The sequence below is a fragment of the Trichomycterus rosablanca genome, chromosome 8 (assembly GCF_030014385.1).
Source record: "Trichomycterus rosablanca isolate fTriRos1 chromosome 8, fTriRos1.hap1, whole genome shotgun sequence".
NCBI lineage: Eukaryota > Metazoa > Chordata > Actinopteri > Siluriformes > Trichomycteridae > Trichomycterus > Trichomycterus rosablanca.
The window spans coordinates 3,567,202-3,586,091 of NC_085995.1; the positions used below are offsets into that span (position 1 = coordinate 3,567,202).

Here is an 18,890-nt window from a genome sequence, read left to right on the forward strand (position 1 = left end):
TAAAAATGCAGACATAGAAAAAGATAAGGTTCAGAATTTTACTATTAAAAGGAGACTGGGTAGGCACTTATGCCTAGTTCACACTACACACATTTTTCCCTGATTTTCACTCGGCGACTAGTCGGCGCTAGATTTGCCAGAGAAGCTCGCCTGCGATTCCAGTTGGTGATAGATGGTGTAGTGTGAAACCCTCTATTGCTGATCAGTCGTGTAGTGTGAAAGCCACACCGACTTGAAAGCCTCCCGATTACAAGAGATCCAGTCGTGTAGTGTGAACTGTACAGCGACCTGACCACTTGGAAAGTCGTGTAGTGTGAACTTGGCATTAGGTGGCGCAGCGAGATTTTCCACTAGCACACCAGCAACGAGATTCTGAACTTCTGAACCGAATCTCGGTGTTTCCACCGGTTGGCTGGGCGCCATCTAGCGGGCATAATTGGCAGTGCCTGCAGCAGACATGTTTCTGCTAGGGCGGGATGACTATGTGGGTGGGGTCTTCAAATGCGGTGTAAGGACCCTGATTGGCAGATAGAGAGGCGCCTGTGCAGAGTGCATAGGTGAAAAAGGGTTCCACTAAGGGCTGTGCATGGGTTGGAGGAGGCGTGAGCAGCAATATACCCACCTCGACTGCAATCAGGGATCCACCAGCAGCGGAAGACAAACTAAATACAATAAAATGGGAGAAAATGGAAGAAAATGCATCAATAAAATAGAGAAAAAAAGGAGAGGGCAAAGTGGTTTTTATACCAGATAGATTTGAAGGGCAAGAACCACCGTTAACCAGAGGGCACATAAAAGGCCTGTCTTATATATGTCAAAAACACTTTAATGACACCAAGCTCTTTGCGATGATGTGTCCTATAACAGGTGGGTCCTGTTATATCTGGCCTAAAGCTAATGCAGCATTAAACAAAAAAAACATCATACAAATTCAGGACAGATGTGCTTGTCTAATATACAGTGTGTGTGTGGGAAACCTTTGCTGCTTTAAAGCCTGGGCTGCTTGCCCAAGATTAACTAGACAACGTTGTAAAGCACAAAAACAAGCATATGGCTTAGGTAAGCATAAGTTTTTGGATCAGTCTGGCAAATTAATCAGGTTGCTGACCTGAACCCTATTAAGGTGCTGTGGCAGGATCTTAAACACGCTCAAAAGCCCTCCATACAGCTGAACTGAAGTAATGTACACCGACCAGCCATAACATTAAAACCACCACCTTGTTTCTACACTCACTGTCCATTTTATCAGCTCCACTTACCATATAGAAGCACTTTGTAGTTCTACAATTACTGACTGTAGTCCATCTGTTTCTCTGCATGTGTTGTTAGCCCCCTTTTATGCTGTTCTTCAATGGTCAGGACCCCCACAGGACCACCACAGAGCAGGTATTATTTAGGTGGTGGATGATTCTCAGCACTGCAGTGACACTGACATGGTGGTGGTGTGTTAGTGTGTGTTGTGCTGGTGTGAGTGGATCAGACACAGCAGCGCTGCTGGAGTTTTTAAACACCTCACTGTCACTGCTGGACTGAGAATAGTCCACCAAACAAAAATATCCAGCCAGCAGCACCCCGTGGGCAGCGTCCTGTGACCACTGATGAAGGTCTAGAAGATGACCGACTCAAACAGCAGCAATAGATGAGCGATCGTCTCTGACTTTACATCTACAAGGTGGACCAACTAGGTAGGAGTGTCTAATAGAGTGGACAGTGAGTGGACACGGTATTTAAAAACTCCAGCAGCGCTGCTGTGTCTGATCCACTCATACCAGCACAACACACACTAACACACCACCACCATGTCAGTGTCACTGCAGTGCTGAGAATGATCCACCACCTAAATAATACCTGCTCTGTGGTGGTCCTGACCATTGAAGAACAGGGTGAACGCAGGCTAAAAAGATATGTAGAGAAATAGATGGACTACAGTCAGTAATTGTAGAACTAAAAAGTGCTTCTATATGGTAAGTGGAGCTGATAAAATGGACAGTGAGTGTAGAAACAAAGAGGTGGTTTTTATGTTGGGTTGTGGTTGCTCCTGCAGTTTCTTTCTAAGCTTCAGCAGATCAGAATGCTCCAGCTCATGGTTTTACTGGATATTACAAATCTGATCATAATATTCTGGTCTAATTCAGCTTACACTGGATGCATGTTAAAATTTACATTGATTTTAAGTCCTGGTTGCGACTTTTAAAGCCTTTTGGTTTCATTTTTTTCCATATCGTAAGGATGTTCTTAAGTAGTGTAGCCCATATGAATCAGTTTGTTCAGCCAATGCAGCTACTATTGATCCATTAGATCCCTCTCAGCTCATCCAGTAAAAAAATGATTTTCTAGAGTGTCCTAGAAGATTTTAGGCTCCTTAATTTTTGATTCCAGATAATAAATGTACAGAGAAACTTAAACAAGCATAGAAGCTGTTAGACTGATGTTGTACAGCATCATACCAGTAAGCACATAAGCAGCTCCAGTTCAATCAAAGTTCAGTTTTGGATCAATTTGGCAATAAAAAAGATTTAAGTGACTTTGAGACTATTTATCAGAAGGTTGCTGGTTCAAGCCCCAATACCACCTCTTTGACATTGTTAGGCCCCTGAGCGTGGCCCCTAACCCTCAACTTTGGATAAATTACAGATTAAAAATGTACAACCAGGCCTATTAGTCGTTCTTATTGTCAAATGCATTATTAGTCATTTTTAATCAAATTAAATTCACCATAAATAAGTCTGCTGATGTAAAGCACCTTTTGGACTCATACTAGATAAATAAATATCATTAATAATAATAATAAACTAACACCTAAGATTGTTTAGTTCCTACCAGTCCATTCATTTGTAGCTTTTCATTTGCGCTTAGTTGCCATGCCTTCTAGCTGGACATGGGTCTACGGTGCCCATGTTAACGTCTCCTTCCTTCCATGGGTTATATGTCCTGTACAGTCTTATATCTGCCTTGCGAGCAAGGACGAGCGAACACGACACCCTCGGGTGCTGCCCACACCATAGTAATAAAGAGGAAGAATGGGAGGGGCGTGCAGCTCTCCTGGAAGAAGAAGCTCACTGATCAGGCCTAGAGGCCACAAATCGGTAAAAATCAAACCCAACCACCTCACCCGAGCCTGCCTTAACCATTTCAGTCCATCTCGCTACTCTGTTTACCAAACAGAAGACTAGCACTTCAGTAGTTTCTGTTATAGGGTTAGAAATGAGGGTAGAATCACATCAGTTCACCATCCAGTCATTATTCTACATACCAGTTCATCCCAGTTGGGCAGAATTGTAACTACAGCAGAAAAACCCTGTCACCTCGGTGCAGTGATTTACACCACATACAGTGGTGGAAAAAAGTAATGGACCCCTTTTCTAATTACCTCTGCTAGTCACAGTGGATAATTACAGATCATGGAACAAATCACATCACTGCATAATTAGATTATCTAATTAACCAGTTTATCAAACTTTATTTGTAACATTAGGGAAGTATTTGCATCAGGCTTTATTAATAGCAAAGTCAAGTAGTCATGTTAAAGTTTCTACAGGAACATTATGCCACAATCTTAGACCTTTAAAGAGAATTTGTTAATCTCTAGATGGAACGATGGTGCATTGGGTAGCGCTGTAACCTCACAGCAAGAAGGGCTTGGGTTTGATTTCCCAGCTGTGGAGTTTGCATGTTCTCTCTGTGTGCCTCTGGATTTCCTCCTGGCAATTTAGGGATAGACTGGTTACATGCTGGGGTGTTTCCTGCCTTTTGCCCAATGAATCAGACCCTCACTATGTAAATTAAAATGATTATTATTATTTTTACTATAATTTTATCAAAACAAGTGCATAAATAAATGTCCATTATTACAAAATACAGCACACGGAACAGTGGCCCCTTCTGTAGAGGCTGTCACCTTACACCAAGAGGAAGCTTGTCTGGTTGTCATTTGTTTTTCTGTAGAACTGTACTAGATTATGGGTGTCCACAGTCAAGTGAGCTTCACATCAACTTGAGCTGCTCAAAAAAGATGCTGATGCTCCAAAATAGGCGCCTTAAATGTCATCTAACGGGTTTTTGTGGGGGTGCCGATCACATAAACAGATTTTTAAAGAATTCTTATATAAACGACTTTCAAAAGGGTTTTTATTTTTTGCACAAAGGTCTACGTTCTAATCATTCACAAATCAGCAGCAGAAATCATGACCTTTCCAAGACTTGTATGACATGCGTGTTGTTTACAAGTCTGTGTAAACTTTTCACATTAATTATAAACACGACCGCCGGAAGTCTGACAGAATTCAATTCAAAACGAAGCGGCAGCGGAGGAACCGATCCAGAGGACGTGAGAGTCATTTACATGTGACACAGCGATCCAGGGCACGGCGTGATAGTGAAAAGAAAAGCTCTAAGAGCAAAATCATGCTAATGACGTCTCATCAATTCAGATCCAGCACCGCTGAGCTTGTAAATACAGGTTTACTGTTTACAGACGAGATCGGAATTAATAATCAGAGAAATATAACAAGCACGGAAGCTTTTAGACTTTGTACTGCAGGATACCAGTCAGCACAGGAGCAGGTCCAGTTACAATTCATTTTGGACCAATATGGCTATAAAAAAGAGATTTTAGTAACTGTTAATCAGAAGGTTGCTGGTTCAAGCCCCAATATTACCAAGTTGACACTGTTGGGCCCCTGACCATAATGCGTAACTCTGACATTTGGATAAAAGCGTCTGCTAAATGTTGCAATTGTGAATGAGAAGCACCACTATAGCATGATGCTGCCACCACCATGTTTCACTGTTTGGAGGGTATTAGCCTGGTGATATGCCATTCATGTGGGCAGTGATTAAGGTACTGGACCCGTAATGAGATGAATGCAGATTCAATCCATGTCATTAACTTACATTTTGGACCAATATGGCAATAAAAAAGATTTTAGTGACTGTTAATCAGAAGGTTGCTGGTTCAAGCCCCAATATTACCACGTTGACACTGTTGGGCCCCGGATCATAGTCCGTAACTCTGACATTTGGATAAAAGCATCTGCTAAATGCTGCAAATGTGAATGAGAAGCACCACTATAGCATGATGCTGCCACCACCACAGTGTTTCACTGTAGGGAACACTGTAGGTATTAGCCTGGTGATATGCCATTTATGTGGGCAGCAAATGATGGTTGCTGGTTCAAGCCCTGCCATCTGCCAAACGATGTAAATTATGAGTTTTGGAGAACAAATAGAAGGTGCTTCAGCCTAAAAACTGCTCAGCTTGTTAATGTAAAGGTTTGCATGTTTGACCCCCTGCAGTTAGAAGATTCCTGGTTGCTAATGGTTTGGCTGCACTTTTGCTCTTGGAGAGGAAGAGTGAATGCAAATTAATACACATACATTGTTACTGCTTACCTCGCAGTAATGATCGTCTCAGGTCATTCTGAATATGAATATTGGCAGTGTGATGCTCTAGACAATGTTCTGCCGAGCAACCCTGGGTCCTGGCATTGTTGTGATGGTAGTTTTAAAAATTTACCATTGTTATAGACCAAGTACACCCTGGTATTCTCTAATGGCAGTGGCTCCTTTTAGCTAAATAATGCACCCTGCCACGCTGCACTTTATAGAGGTGTTGGCAGAGGGTTTAAGTTGTATGGATCAATGTGTGTGTGTAAACAATTTGTAAAGTGAGCAGACCCACTCTCGATGGGATTCAGGGTTTGAGTCATCAGTGGTGCAATCTATAGGTGTTTACATACTTGGCCAATATACATTGATCAGCCATAACATTAAAACCACTTCTTGTTTACACAAACTGTCCACTTACCATATAGCAGCACTTTGTAGTTCTACAATTACTGACAGTAGTCAATCTGTTTCTCTGCATGCTTTGTTAGCCCCATTTCATGCTGTTCTTCAATGGTCAGGACCCCCACAGGACCACCACAGAGCAGGTATTATTTAGGTGGTGGATCATTCTCAGCACTGCAGTGACACTGACATGGTGGTGGTGTGTTAGTGTGTGTTGTGCTGGTATGAGTGGATCAGACACAGCAGTGCTGCTGGAGTTGTTAAACACCTCACTGTCACTGCTGGACTGAGAATAGTCCATCAACCAAAAACATCCAGCCAACAGCGCCCCATAGGCATCATCCTATGACCACTGATGAAGGTCTAGAAGATGACAGACTCGAACAGCAGCAATAGATGAGCGATCGTCTCTGACTTTACATCTACAAGGTGGACCAACTAGGTAGGAGTGTCTAATAGAGTGGACAGTGAGTGGACACGGTATTTAAAAACTCCGTCAGCGCTGCTGTGCCTGATCCACTCATACCAGCACAACACACACTAACACACCACCACCATGTCAGTGTCACTGCAGTGCTGAGAATGATCCACCACCTAAATAATACCTGCTCTGTGGTGGTCCTGACCATTGAAGAACAGGGTGAAAGGAGGTGTATGTAGAAAAACATATGGACTACAGTCAGTAATTGTAGAACTACAAAGTGCTTCTATATGGTAAGTGGAGCTGATAAAATGGACAGTGAGTGTAGAAACAAGGAGGTGGTTTTAATGTTATGGCTGATCGGTGCAAAATGTCAACATATTTTAAATAGACATTAAAGTCCAAATCTTTTAGAAAAAATTTATTACATCAATTTATATGGCGCATTTAAAGGTAACAGGCTGACCAGAGTAATTTCAATCCAGATTTACAGATCTGTGTAGAACTGGAGTTCCTAACATCCTCTATCCCAGAATTATTCCTGACCTCAGGACAATATAAGAAAATCTTCCACTTGCTGAGGTGTGAGGGCTTCTATTAAATAACAGAAGTCCTTTATCAGCTAAAAAAAAAAAAAAAAACAATAAAAAGATATTACAGTGGAAATGTTGCTTTGGAAGATCAGTGAAGTCTACTGGATTAAACCATTTAGGGCTTTAAATGTCATAGGCAGGATTCTGACGGAACTAATATTATTACTGGAACACAAGCTGCAGCGGTCTGATCCAATTATTTAATGAAACGCTGTGCAGCCAGTTAGAGACACGATGAAATAGTTTATAAAGCATGAACATGTTTTCTGGTCTTGTGTAGGTAGAGCATAGGTTGATTATTTTTCATTTTTAAGTAATATGCAGATTAAAAAATGTTTATTATGTCAGAAGCAAATGGAAAAGAATGTGTTAGATTTTTTGTTTAGGTTTTGACTTTTATATATGAATTTGGAGACCTTGAGTCTGAAGTGTGTGTGCTCGTCTGTGTTAAACACTGTGCTTATGTATTGAAGAGATGCACAGGAGACTCGAAATAAATTCACTTAATGAATTGTTCTTTGATCGTTTGCGATGTTCTTCTGCAGATTATAGATACAGAATACAGAATGAGTTTATAATTTAATCTCTGTTTAGAATGAAGTGTTGGCCTCAGCTCTGATGTAGTTCTAATTCTGCTCATCCACCTTCAGGTTTCCATCCTATTATTGTTCCCATCAACCTTTTTATTTGTCCCTTTCTCGTACTTTCTATTTAAAAGCTTTGATAGTACAAACCCAATTCCAAAAACGTTGGGACACTTGGTTAAAAGCAGTGATTTGTAAACTGTTGTTTACAGGTATTTAACTGATAGCAAAACAAAGAAGAGATTATGTTATGTACGTATTTATATTATCTACAAACCTGTCAGTATATAGTCAGTCACAGACTAAAATAGTCAGTATACAGTCAGTTCTTGTCGGTCTATAATGATTAGTACTCACTTAATGCCTGCAACACAATCAGTAAAGTGGAAAAAAGTTTGTGGGATGGAATATATGACAATGGAGACGCAGAGAAGGTTCGATCCCCAGACGGGGCTTTCCGGGTCCTTTCTGTGTGGAGTTTGCATGTTCTCCCCGTGTCTGCGTTGGTTTCCTCCAGGAGCTCCGGTTTCCTCCCACAGTCCAAAAACATACAGTAAAGTTAATTGGAGACACTGAATTGCCCTATAGGTGAATGGGTGTGTGTATGTGTGTGTGTGTGTCGATGGACTGGCGCCCCGTCCAGGGTGTTACTGTGTGCCTTGCACCCATTGAAAAGCTGGGATAGGCTCCATCACCCCCCGTGAATGGATTGGATAAGCGGTTAAGAAAGTGAGTGAGTCTACAATTGCCTAGTAATAACACAGTAAATAGTTTTATATTTAAACCAATAAAGTTGACTAGCTGAAGCATTAATATAAATATTTTACATATATTTTTTTATTTACATTTAGGTTTAAACAGAGTTTTGGTGTCTATTGTTATTCCTTTTTTATTTTCTTGCTGTCCCAACTTTTTTTGGTAAATGTGGGGTTGTACTTACTTGTTTTTGAGTGTTTGAGTTCCTCTGTATCTTTCTCTCTCTGGTAGACCATGCTGAAGGACGATTCGTTGCTGCTCATACCCAACGTGTTAAAGGTGTTCCTGGAGAACGGTCAGATCAAGTCCTTCACGTTCGACAGCCGAACTACAGTAAGGGTGAGTGTTACACCAACTGTTTGTCCCTTTAGCTGATCACATGGGCAAAAAAAGCAGGATCTTCTATCTTAATTTAATCATATTAATGTTTTGTGTCTAAAGTGTTGACAATTGTATGTAAAATCATGAGAAACAGTGGGACAGATTTTTTGCCGTTGTGAAAAAAACGGACCTCTGCTGGCTGATTGACGGTGTCTGCACAGAGGCGGGGAAAGAGTGCGGTGATCAGGGTGTGGCATTTGAACTCGCCTTGTGCAGGTGAAAAGATGCAGACGGCTACTGCACACGTGTCGGAGGGGTCGTGTGTTAGCTTTGTTCTCCTCATTTTGGGCAGGGATCAGCATCAGTGGAGAGGAACGTAATGCAATCCGGCAATTGGGCGCGCTAAAGGCAGGAGAAAAAAGGGAGAAAATGCATAAACAAAATATATATATATATATATATATATATATATAAACCTTACTTTGATAATAAATAAGCACTTTAAAGCTCTGGCATTACACAATATTTCCAGTAATAAAAATACCTGAATGTTTTGGTTCCTGTAGTCCTTTAGTTTATGTGCAAAGCTTTACAAAAATAGCATATCTTGTGCGCCCAGGTGGTATTCCGCTATCACACCAGCGCCGAGATTCTGAACTCCTTGGTTCGAAACTCGGTGTTGCCATCGGTCAGCTGGGCACCATCTAGCGGGCATAATTGGCAGTGCCTGCAGCAGACACTAATTGGCTGCTGGGTGGGAAAATAGTCGGATTAAGTGGGTGGGGTCTTTAAACGTTGTGCAAGGACCCTGATTAGCAGATAGAATCTAGGAGGAGGCGTGAGCAGCAATATCCCCTTCTTGAATGCAATCAGGGAGCTCCAGCAGCGGAAGACAAACTGACTACGGTAAATCAGGGAAAAAAAGGGAAGAAAATGCATAAATAAACAGAAAAAAAACAAATAGAATAGCTCATATAGCTTTTTTAAAATAAAATATTACTTTTGCCCAAATCTATTAAGTTCATCATGAGTCTTATTTGACAAAATGCAATTAATTACCGGTATTTAAATGTAATCCAGTGTGATTAGCGAAACATGACTGAAAGTGGAGGAGAAAGGCCATTAGTGTCTTTTAACCCACGCACCGGGACACGACATCTCATTAGCCGGCATTATTAGATTCTCCTAAATCTTTTCTTTAGCTAAAAGGGGGAGATTTCATTTAGAAATCAGTTCTAGAGGAGGAAAAAAAAGCATCTGTCGGGCTAATCGCTCCAGAGCAAATTAAAATAAAGTGGGAATAAAAACATATTCAGCATTATCGATTACACTGTAAGTAATGAATAATGTTTAATCACATATTTGAAAATAAAATCTTTACTAAAAATGAATCTGTAGCATAAATATACATTAAAATAAACAGAAAAGAGGATAAATACTCCGATCAGCCATAACATTAAAACCACCTCCTTGTTTCTACACTCACTGTCCATTTTATCAGCTCCACTTACCATATAGAAGCACTTTGTAGTTCTACAATTACTGACTGTAGTCCATCTGTTTCTCTACATACTTTTTCAGGACCACCACAGAGCAGGTATTATTTAGGTGGTGGATCATTCTCAGCACTGCAGTGACACTGACATGGTGGTGGTGTGTTAGTGTGTGTTGTGCTAGTGTGAGTGGATCAGACACAGAAATGCTGCTGGAGTTTTTAAATACCGTGTCCACTCACTGTCCACTCTATTAGACGCTCCTACCTAGTTGGTCCACCTTGTAGATGTAAAGTCAGAGACAATCGCTCATCTATTGCTGCTGTTTGAGTCGGTCATCTTCTAGACCTTCATCAGTGGTTACGCTGCCCACGGGGTGCTGCTGGCTGGATATTTTTGGTTGGTGGACTATTCTCAGTCCAGCAGTGACAGTGAGGTGTTTAATAAGTCCAGCAGCGCTGCTGTGTCTGATCCACTCATACCAGCACAACACACACTAACACACCACCACCATGTTAGTGTCACTGCAGTGCTGAGAATCATCCACCACCTAAATAATACCTGCTCTGTGGTGGTCCTGTGGGGGTCCTGAAAAAGTATGTAGAGAAACAGATGGACTACAGTCAGTAATTGTAGAACTATATGGTAAGTGTAGCTGATCAAATGGACAGTGAGTGTAGAAACAAGGAGGTGGATTTAATGTTATGGCTGATCACTGTATAAAAACCCAGAGGTCACTTAAAAAGCTCCAAACGTCCTGTGCAGAGTTGGGATAACTTGTTAGCCACTCATATAAAGGAAGCACATGTCAGCCTGTTCGGGCTCCAACAGGCAACATGAGTAAAAGATTTACTGGTCTGATGAGAGGAAATTTACCACATTGGGAACAGCAAGTACTGCGTCTGGTGAACAACAGGCTCATCAAGTTCTTATTTATATCATTATTGTCATTTATAAAATTTAAGGCAGCAGTTTTAACCCTGTTTCAATCCCATTCTTTGAAGCTTCTGTGCTTCCACAAACCTCCTATCTGCATATTCAAACAAACATCATATCTGCATATTCGGGCGGCACGGTGGCTCGGTGGGTAGCACTGTCGTCTCACAGCAAGAAGGTCCTGGGTTCGATCCCCAGGTGGGCCGGTCCGGGTCCCTTCTGTGTGGAGTTTGCATGTTCTCCCCGTGGGTTTTTCCCTGGGAGCTCTGGTTTCCTCCCACAGTCCAAAAACATGCAGTCAGGTTAATTGGAGACACTGAATTGCCCTTTCGATGACTGGATGTGTGTGTGTATGTGTGGTGCCCCACGACCCTAACTGGATAAGCGGTTTAGAAAATGAGTGATATCTGCATATTCAGCTCAATAGTTCTCTCTTTTTTTTTCTTTTGGCTTTGACCCTTATACAGGGGTCACCGTAGTGCTTTTAGTCCGCATCCCAGACTTGGTACAGTTTTTACAGCGAATGCCCTTTCTGACACAACACTCCTTTTTCTATCCTGGCTTAGAACTGGGATTGTCACCTCCCAATGGCTAGGCTGTTTCAGCCACCCTCTCTCTTAAACGTTAACCAATCATGTCAATGCAGATGATAGCACTGCTGAGATTCGAACCTTGTATTACCAGATCTCAGCAATAGTGGGCTGGCATACTTTACCTCTGCACCACCTGAGAGTACTCAACAAATCTTATTTAATGGTATTAATCAAGCAAAAATGATCATATTTAACAATATTTAGCAGATATTGGGAAGGGTGTTAAAGAATGTAAGTACTTAGAAGTTCGATTTATTTGCCTGAAACTAGATAATAATTGTTTTGTAAAAATCTCATGCACAGCCATTTGCGTCTTAGACAAACCCACATGTGTCCCAAAGGCCAAGTCTGAGAACTCTTGATAAAAGACGTGATCACTGGCCCAGTACGATCCACTGGTTTCTGTGTTGGTATGACAAAGTTACCTTTATAATCAGGACCTGAAAGTAAATGACTCTTCAAACCTCAGCTGAAATCAGAGCAATGTGGACACGAGTGGATATGGAATTTACACACACCACATTGTTCCTTATTTATATTCCATGATCTTTTGGTAGGCAAAGCCATGGAGCTTTGAGAAGCCAAACACATTTGTTTGGAGAGATGAATGCTCAGTCCAATCTCAGTCTAATTAATTTCACTGTTCCATTAGAGAAACAAATGTCACGTTTGTTTAACGGTTACTGTCTATTTCACTACAGTTTACCTAGTAAATCTAACACATCTATGTACAGACAACTTATTTATTGATCAACCATAAATATTTACTATTTACATTATGTAAAAATTATTTAAAATGAGGTCTTTAAATTAATGTTTGAGGACATACAGTAGGGGGAAACAAGTATTAACCACTTCTGATTTTATTATTTAATATATGCTATACACCGATCAGCCATAACATTAAATCCACCTTCTTGTTTCTACACTCACTGTCTATTTTATCAGCTCCACTTACCATATAGAAGCACTTTGTAGTTCTACAATTACTGACTGTAGTCCATCTGTTTCTCTGCATGCTTTGTTAGCCTGCTTTCACCCTGTTCTTCAATGGTCCTGTTGTACAGAGCAGGTATTATTTGGGTGGTGGATGATTCTCAGCACTGCAGTGACACTGACATGGTGGTGGTGTGTTAGTGTGTGTTGTGCTGGTATGAGTGGATAAGACACAGCAGTGCTGCTGGAGTTTTAAACACCCTGTCACTGCTGGACTAACAATAGTCCACCAACCAGAAATATCCAGCCAACAGCACCCCGTGGGCAGCGTCCTGTGACCACTGATGAAGGTCTAGAAGCTGACCAACTACTACAACATCTACAAGGTGGACCAACTAGGTAGGAGTGTCTAATAGAGTGGACAGTGAGTGGACACGGTTTTTAAAAACTCCAGCAGTGCTGCTGTGTCTGATCCACTCATACCAGCACAACACACACTAACACACCACCACCATGTCAGTGTCACTGCAGTGCTGAGAATCATCCACCACCTAAATAATACCTGCTCTGTACAACAGGACCATTGAAGAACAGGGTGAAAGGGGGCTAACAAAGCATGCAGAGAAACAGATAGACTACAGTCAGTAATTGTAGAACTACAAAGTGCTTCTATATGGTGAGTGGAGTTGCTAAAATGGACAATGTGTGTTGAAACAAGGAGGTGGTTTTAATGTTATGGCTGATCGGTGTTTGTCTAAAGGTACATGGACTTCTGACTATGAGCATGTTGGGCATCATGTTGTCCCATCCTTGGGTGATGCTTCAAGCACATCTGTGGATGATGATAATGAAAATAAGTGTTTGTTTGTTGTTTTCTATAAATATTAACTTCTTTGTTTTATTTCCTCTTGGGCCCTGAGACAGGATGTGATGTCATCGTTACAGGATCGTCTCTCTCTGCGCTACATTGAGCATTTTGCTTTGGTTTTGGAGTCTGGTGGTCTGGAACACAACCAGAAACTTCACCTGCTGCAGGAGAACCAGCCGCTGTCACACGTGAGTTCATATTTACCGCAGACGTTAAACAAATTACCGAAGGTTGTAGGACTAATCAGAGAGCACACAAATGATGCCTAATACATAATTTTAAGGTAGTATTTCTGTATTTCTGTTCTAAACAATGTATTTGTTGTAGGTGGTACATAGAACCTACTTTCAGGGGATGAGGTGTCTGTTCAGGATCTGTTTCTTTCCCAAAGACCCCGCAGACTTACTGAGGAGAGACCCCGCTGCCTTCGAGTACCTCTACATTCAGGTTAGAGTTTCTTATGCGTTTAGCCCGAGTGATCGGTGCTACATTGCTGAAATACACCAGACTGTGTGAAATAAACATAATAATATTCGGTTAAACAATTTATGTCCACTTCAGCATACAGTGGTACCTTGTAACTCAACGTACTCAACGTAGGCAGTTGTAGCCTAGTGGTTAGAGTACTGGACAAGTAAGCAGAAAATTGCTGGTTCAAACCCCACCACTGCCAGGTTGCCACTGTTGGGCCCTTGAGCAAGGCCCTTAACCCTCAATTGCTTAGACTGCTAAATGCTGAAAATGTAAAATGTAAAATGTAAACGTCCCCTAAACTCAAAATCTTTGAAACTCAACACCCGTTGTGGAGAAATCTGTACACTTAAACTCAACGTGTTCAGTTTGTTTTTTAAAATGTATTTATTTCATTTCAATTGAACAATGAACAGTCGCTTTGTTCAGCGAATCTGCATTAGTGTGGAATAAGCGTCAGATTCACTCTGAAAGCTCCACATGTATCTGTGTTTATCTGGATTTTCCTCCCTGTTTCACTTTTAAACTTGTGCTACAGCTCGAGCTTCTGAGTAATTGTAAGAATCAGCTTTTTATTTCAGTGTTTTTATATGATATTTGTGTTATTTTCAGTGTATATGTGTCAAAAACAACCCCATTATTTTACATGAGCCTAAAATATATACAGTTCAACGGGACACATTAACAGGTATTTCAAAATACCTTAAAACTTAACGTCTTTTAAACTTAACGCCACTCCCAGAACCAATTGATGTTGAGTTTCAGGGTACCGCTGTACATGCCATATTTACTAACAGCAAATAGAATAGAAAAATATGAAGAATTTGAGTTTTTAGGGCACTGAACATCCCAAGATTTTGTTCTTTTAAAAAACATTTATGCTAATAAGGGTATTCTTTTGTAGAATTTTGTATTGCCTGTGGGGAAAAAACAGCTAGACTCATAAAACAGGTAGAGACAATTAAGAGTGTACACGGACCTCATGAGGGATTAGTGTAGGGGGTCGTGCATTAACCTGTCTATGTGTCAAATGGTATAAAATGTGTACTGGTGGTAGTGCTGGGCGAAATTTGATACATTTGGGCAGTACACAGGACTCGCTGATTGATTTATTTAGCACATAATAACATAATAAATTGGTAATGTGAAGCACTTTGGTGTTACCGCACTAAATCCTGTCCTGATATTAGGTGGCAGTGTAATGGTAGAGCTTAAGCAGTCGCTATGGTAACAACATGCATATTGCATATAATATGGCAGTATTTCTCTAATATAAAAGGCACCCGGTGTAAACAAGTCATCACACTAAAGGTATTCTGCAACCGGGTGAGTCTTTCTGGTAAAAAGAAGCACTTCATGGGCAGATGTATATTATGCTGGCCCACTACTGCTGGGATCCAGGGTTCGAGAGGTGGCCAAGGACCCTCAATGGATTTGTGTCCTGTTCATGGTGTGTTACTGCATTGCGCCAGTGATTCTGAGGAAGCCGGACTAACCACGACCCTGATCAGGATAAAGCAGTAATAAAAACTTCAAATTGAAGTGAAATGAAATATAATAATTGAGACCCTACCTAATTCACAGGCATTAAAATCGCATCACGGACCGTGAAATGAGCCTTCTCCCGTGTAATATGTGATAGCTATGATATTTAAGGATTGTGTTTAGCAATTTATCATTTTTCATTCATGTAGCGTTCAAGTGTCTCAAGTTTATTGGTTCATTTGCACTATGAGGCCGCTCAGGTGGCGCAGCGGTAAAAACACACGCTGACACCAGAGCTGGGATCTCGAATACATCGTATCGAATCTCAGCTCTGCCTGCCGGCTAAGGCTGAGCGGCCACATGAACAACGATTGGCCTGTCGTTCAGAAATGGGCGGGACTAAGCCAGATAGGGTCTCTCTCTCATAACTGGTGCAATTACGACCTCTGCTGGATGATTGATGGTGCCTGCACAGAGATGAGAAGAGAGTGCTGTCAGGGTGTGTCTCTCTGTACACAATGCTGAGCTGCACTGCACTCGTCAAAGTGTAGGTGATAAGGTGCATACGGCTGCTGCCCACGTGTCGGAGGGGGCGTGGGTTAGCTTCGTTCTCCTCAATCAGAGCGGGAATCGGCATTGGTGGAGAGGAAGCATGATGCAATCGGCCAATTGGACGCGCTAAAAAGGGAGAAAAGGGGAGAAAATGCATAAATAAATTTTTTTTTACAAATCTGCACTATGAGGCGTCCAAACAATCCTACAGCAATTTAGTTAGCAATCGCTTAGTCAAAATGTCCCAAGATGTCGCTTCCATGTGAAAGCTTCCATTTATTCTATTATTCAATTTATGAGTGTAATTTAATGACGTAAATTGTGGCTCTTTTTTTAAAAAATCCATGAAATTAAGCACATTTTTTGGTGAATTTAGTAGCACCCTAATAATAATACTGTAATCTGATTTAACTGTACCGGTTTGTTAAATATCTCTCAAAATCCAACAGAGCCGCAATGACGTCATCAAAGAGCGTTTCGGGATGGACTGGAAGGCCGACGTCACGCTGAGGCTGGCGGCGCTCCACATTTACATCACTGTGTCAGTAGCCAGACCCAATCAAAAGATCTCGCTCAAGCATGTGGAGTAAGTCCAGACTTGTTCTGCTTTTGTCAGTGTGTGCTACAGTGGTACAAGTGAAGCATAACCATCACTAACTGAGCATTACTGATGCATTTCAGTTGCTGCTTTAGCAAAGAGAGCAAAAATCTTTATTTGCTTTTTAAGATATAAAAGGAAAGCATGATTATATCTTGCAAACTTTTCTTCCTAAGTTGTGGGCGTATTTTGGTGATAAGCACCTGAATAAAGTTAAATCTGCCGGTTAAACGTCTGGTATGTACAGTGTATCACAAAAGTGAGTACACCCCTCACATTTCTGCAGATATTTAAGTATATCTTTTCATGGGACAACACTGACAAAATGACACTTTGACACAATGAAAAGTAGTCTGTGTGCAGCTTATGTAACAGTGTAAATTTATTCTTCCCTCAAAATAACTCAATATACAGCCATTAATGTCTAAACCACCGGCAACAAAAGTGAGTACACCCCTTAGTGAAAGTTCCTGAAGTGTCAATATTTTGTGTGGCCACCATTATTTCCCAAAACTGCCTTAACTCTCCTGGGCATGGAGTTTACCAGAGCTTCACAGGTTGCCACTGGAATGCTTTTCCACTCCTCCATGACGACATCACGGAGCTGGCGGATATTCGAGACTTTGCGCTCCTCCACCTTCCGCTTGAGGATGCCCCAAAGATGTTCTATTGGGTTTAGGTCTGGAGACATGCTTGGCCAGTCCATCACCTTTACCCTCAGCTTCTTCAATAAAGCAGTGGTCGTCTTAGAGGTGTGTTTGGGGTCATTATCATGCTGGAACACTGCCCTGCGACCCAGTTTCCGGAGGGAGGGGATCATGCTCTGCTTCAGTATTTCACAGTACATATTGGAGTTCATGTGTCCCTCAATGAAATGTAACTCCCCAACACCTGCTGCACTCATGCAGCCCCAGACCATGGCATTCCCACCACCATGCTTGACTGTAGGCATGACACACTTATCTTTGTACTCCTCACCTGATTGCCGCCACACATGCTTGAGACCATCTGAACCAAACAAATTAATCTTGGTCTCATCAGACCATAGGACATGGTTCCAGTAATCCATGTCCTTTGTTGACATGTCTTCAGCAAACTGTTTGCGGGCTTTCTTGTGTAGAGACTTCAGAAGAGGATTCCTTCTGGGGTGACAGCCATGCAGACCAATTTGATGTAGTGTGCGGCGTATGGTCTGAGCACTGACAGGCTGACCCCCCACCTTTTCAATCTCTGCAGCAATGCTGACAGCACTCCTGCGCCTATCTTTCAAAGACAGCAGTTGGATGTGACGCTGAGCACGTGCACTCAGCTTCTTTGGACGACCAACGCGAGGTCTGTTCTGAGTGGACCCTGCTCTTTTAAAACGCTGGATGATCTTGGCCACTGTGCTGCAGCTCAGTTTCAGGGTGTTGGCAATCTTCTTGTAGCCTTGGCCATCTTCATGTAGCGCAACAATTCGTCTTTTAAGATCCTCAGAGAGTTCTTTGCCATGAGGTGCCATGTTGGAACTTTCAGTGACCAGTATGAGAGAGTGTGAGAGCTGTACTACTAAATTGAACACACCTGCTCCCTATGCACACCTGAGACCTAGTAACACTAACAAATCACATGATATTTTGGAGGGAAAATGACAAGCAGTGCTCAATTTGGACATTTAGGGGTGTAGTCTCTTAGGGGTGTACTCACTTTTGTTGCCGGTGGTTTAGACATTAATGGCTGTATATTGAGTTATTTTGAGGGAAGAATAAATTTACACTGTTATATAAGCTGCACACAGACTACTTTTCATTGTGTCAAAGTGTCATTTTGTCAGTGTTGTCCCATGAAAAGATATACTTAAATATCTGCAGAAATGTGAGGGGTGTACTCACTTTTGTGATACACTGTATTTAAATGCATACAGAACTGCATAAACCAGTTCTCACCAACTGATCCAGCACAAAACCAGCACTGTCTTGATTAAACCAGTAATAGAAAAGTATTTGGCAACATTTACACCAGCAAAGAGCTCCAAGAATTACAGCTACAGATATTTTTTTTATTTATTAATTTTTTTAAACATGAGGTCACATACACCAACTAGGCATAACATTATGACCGCTTACAGGTGAATTATGACACTGATTATCTCTTCATCACAGCACCTGTTAGTGGGGGGGATATATTAGGCAGCAAGTGAACATTTTATCCTCAAAGTCGATGTTAGAAGCAGGAAAAATGGGCGAGCATGAGAATTTGTGAGGGCTAGACAACTGGGTCTCCAAAACTGCATCTCTTGTGGGGTGTTCCCAGTCTGCAGTGGTCAGTATGAATTAAAAGTGGTCCAAACCGGCGACAGGGTCATGGGCAGCCAAGGCTCATTAATGTATGTGGGGAGTGAAGCTCCTGTAGCTCAAACTGCTGAAGAAGTTCATGCTGGTTCTGATAGAAAGGTGTCAGAATACACAGAGCATCACAGTTACAGGGCTGTTTTGGCAGCAAAAGGGGGACCAA

General features: G+C 41.6%; 1 protein-coding gene across 1 annotated transcript in view; it reads left to right on the plus strand.

Annotated features, from left to right (window-relative positions):
• frmpd3 (FERM and PDZ domain containing 3) overlaps positions 1-18,890 on the plus strand; it is a 36,489-nt gene that overhangs the window by 1,673 nt on the left and 15,926 nt on the right. Inside the window, exons 2-5 of the mRNA XM_063000381.1 lie at positions 8,376-8,483; positions 13,348-13,479; positions 13,619-13,738; positions 16,249-16,385. Of these exons, the coding sequence (XP_062856451.1) occupies positions 8,379-8,483; positions 13,348-13,479; positions 13,619-13,738; positions 16,249-16,385 (494 nt within the window). The 5' untranslated portion in view covers positions 8,376-8,378. The remainder of the gene's footprint in view (positions 1-8,375; positions 8,484-13,347; positions 13,480-13,618; positions 13,739-16,248; positions 16,386-18,890) is intronic.